Source organism: Ochlerotatus camptorhynchus, unplaced genomic scaffold, assembly GCF_037179485.1.
Source record: "Ochlerotatus camptorhynchus isolate MF236.1 unplaced genomic scaffold, CSIRO-AGI_Acam_v1.1 ptg000067l, whole genome shotgun sequence".
Lineage (NCBI taxonomy): Eukaryota > Metazoa > Arthropoda > Insecta > Diptera > Culicidae > Ochlerotatus > Ochlerotatus camptorhynchus.
In genome coordinates, this window is record NW_027040557.1 from 483,126 (window position 1) to 485,823 (window position 2,698).

General features: G+C 39.4%; 1 protein-coding gene across 1 annotated transcript; it reads right to left on the bottom strand.

Annotated features, from left to right (window-relative positions):
• Positions 1-336: 336 nt before the first annotated feature.
• On the bottom strand, positions 337-2,083 carry ppk31 (pickpocket 31). The gene is made up of 8 exons (XM_065216683.1): positions 1,998-2,083; positions 1,851-1,931; positions 1,134-1,675; positions 962-1,072; positions 839-898; positions 693-777; positions 534-634; positions 337-464 (listed from the first exon to the last, which is right to left on the bottom strand). Exons 1-8 carry the CDS (start codon positions 2,081-2,083, stop codon positions 337-339), a joined length of 1,194 nt encoding a protein of 397 aa, XP_065072755.1.
• Between the last annotated feature and the right edge of the window lie 615 nt (positions 2,084-2,698).

The window sequence follows — 2,698 nt, forward strand, 5'->3', positions numbered from 1 at the left end:
TCAGTTATTTTGCAAATTAAAATTACGTTTATTGTCACCCTTTCCCCATTATATTTTTGACTCGATCAAAACTTTTAACAAGGTCGCCTTGACTGTATACAGGCAGCAAACAGTATCCAAGGAACGCTGCACCGTGCTCCAGATCAATTTCACAATACGCTTTCTTCTTTTCTTCTTCTTATTCTTATTCATGATATTTTGTCATGAAACCTTTCCGCTAGTTATGCATTTCTTTCTCAGTATCGAAATTTTGATGGTTTGTTATTCCAGCGACGGAAAATCTTCTCAAGCTGATGTAAACTTTCTTCTGAAGCGTCAATTATCACGGTGAAAATTTTACGAGCTGCTGGTTGTTTTGATCTTTAGTTTTCGACTGGAGCAACCTCGAACGACAAGCGACATAGCGTAAAAGACAGTCAACAAAGAAATCCCGAAAAAAAGTCCCATTAACCCTCCCAGAGAAACTGCAATAAAAAAGAAACATGCTTCAATAAAGTTGGAATTTAAGTTGATTTGTATAGTCAGATATTCACTGAATAGGTCCATCTCCGTTTTGACGGTATTTCTCAGAAACCTCATATCTGGCAAAGAAAGCATCCTTATTGTTACCAAATCATCTTCGCTTTCCAGCTCGCTGTAATTAAGGAATGCTTCGTTGAATAATAAGCAATGTATATACCCGCACACCATACCTGTCTGAGCTGTAGACTACGAAATACTCCGGTTCAATGCAAGACGATAGACAGGGACATTGTTTTCGTATTTTGGCCAGTTCCACTGCAAACATCAAGTGGATTAGCGAATGCATGAAAATGATCTACTTATGAACTTTACTAACCTGATTTTTCCGTCAAACAGGTAAGTCCTTCGAAATCACACATTTTCATGGAATTGCTTGCTTTAGAGAAAAGTTTTAATTATGTCACTTAGGTGCAAATTTAAAGCTACAAATCATTACCACGTTTCGCTTTCGGCATCAAGTGGTGAGTACAATTGCAGAGTTCAATTTGAGTTTTCATGAAGCACTCCACGGCACAGGATTCAAAGCTATATCTATCGTAAAGCTGCAAAGCTGATGGAACAGAACCGATAAGTCAGAGATCACACAATCAATATTGAACCGAGTCACTTACACTCTTCGGGTAATTCCCAAGGAAATCTGCAATCCCGGCGATTGATAGCAATATCGTGCAGATTGCCGTTATTTTCCATTTCGATAACTTTGAAGATAATTTCCTTGGTCATTCCCCAGAGTATCGTTTCCTTCAGAGTGCGATCTGCGTAGGCATACGGGACCGCGTTCTCATCGTGAAGATATACTTGTAGGTCTTCTTTCACCTTGAATCGTAGCACGCCTGGACCTGAGTATCTGTTATTTATCAGTTTCGACGCTGCTTTTGGGTTGCTATTCTGTGAATTGATACTAAAACACAGTCCGAACTCCGTCTCCAATGGATGAAAGAACTGACAGCAATCAAACGACCGACCCTGCCAAGAGCAATCTGATAGCAATGAAGGACATTCTGCTCGGTAGCGCCCCATGACAGCAGATAAATTTCCAGGACAGCTCATCTGACCACCAGTACAGTATTCGCAAGAGTAGCAGGTCCCACTGTAGAAAGCTATGTCGCTCATGACATTGTCCATCCTGTAGTCGCGATTGGGTCCAATTTCTCTACGCGAAATATATTTTTCATACAAAAACAAAATAAACACTATCTCTGATAGCAAAAAGTTTTCCGTTTGATTTTTAACTCCAAAAAAACAGTTTCTCTTTCGCAAATCCCACTTGAGTTCAATATTCAAGTAGTGTAGTGCGGGAAAAATCGAAACAAGTAAAATGCTCTTACCTCTCGAATAAATCCGCCATCGTTTCGTCGTTTAAAACCTGACACACACTCACGGCCGGGAATGTCGTATTCCAGTGTAGGCTACGAGAGAAACAAAATCAGTTTGAAAATCTTTTTCGAGTGTCAATTTAAAGCATTGGCACACACTAAGCTGTATCAACCGTGAACGAAAGGTTGCTTAACAAGAAAGACTGCATGAGAATTCGACATGATCTGAGGAATAAATAAAGCATGCCGGCAGCGACTGATAACCAGTAGAATCTGTAAATAATTGAAAATAGAAAGTGGGTGGTACAATTTTGAAGCAAAAATATCTACCTTTTCAGAAACAGAATTGAAATTTCCAGAGCAACCATGATTGTGAGATATACTTCGAAGCTTCGGAACGATAATGGTGGAAGAGGTGCATACAATTGGAGCCATACTGCCTTAGATACGGATCAAATAATTGCTTCCAACTGTAATACATCACACAGCTAATAATTGCCCCATTCGGGATCTTAACAATGGCTAATAGTGCAAGTAGGATAATATGGGGTAGCGTGCACCCTGGCACTCTTCGACATATATGATAGCTCTCGAGTAACATTTGAAATGGGCCTATGTCCAAAACGTAAACAAATCGGATTTTGATACAATTCTTTAGCACCGCTTGATAGCTACTAATCGTGTAGGACAGTTCCGCATAATCGAGAAAAATCATTAAAAATAACTCAATTTTTGAAACGGCCGATCAACGAAATTTTTCGATTCATTAATAGGCCCGCACGCTAAAATGGCCAACCATTAATTTATTTCATTTCATTGATAAGCCTAGTGACGTAGAAGGGCCGATGATTGAAAATTTT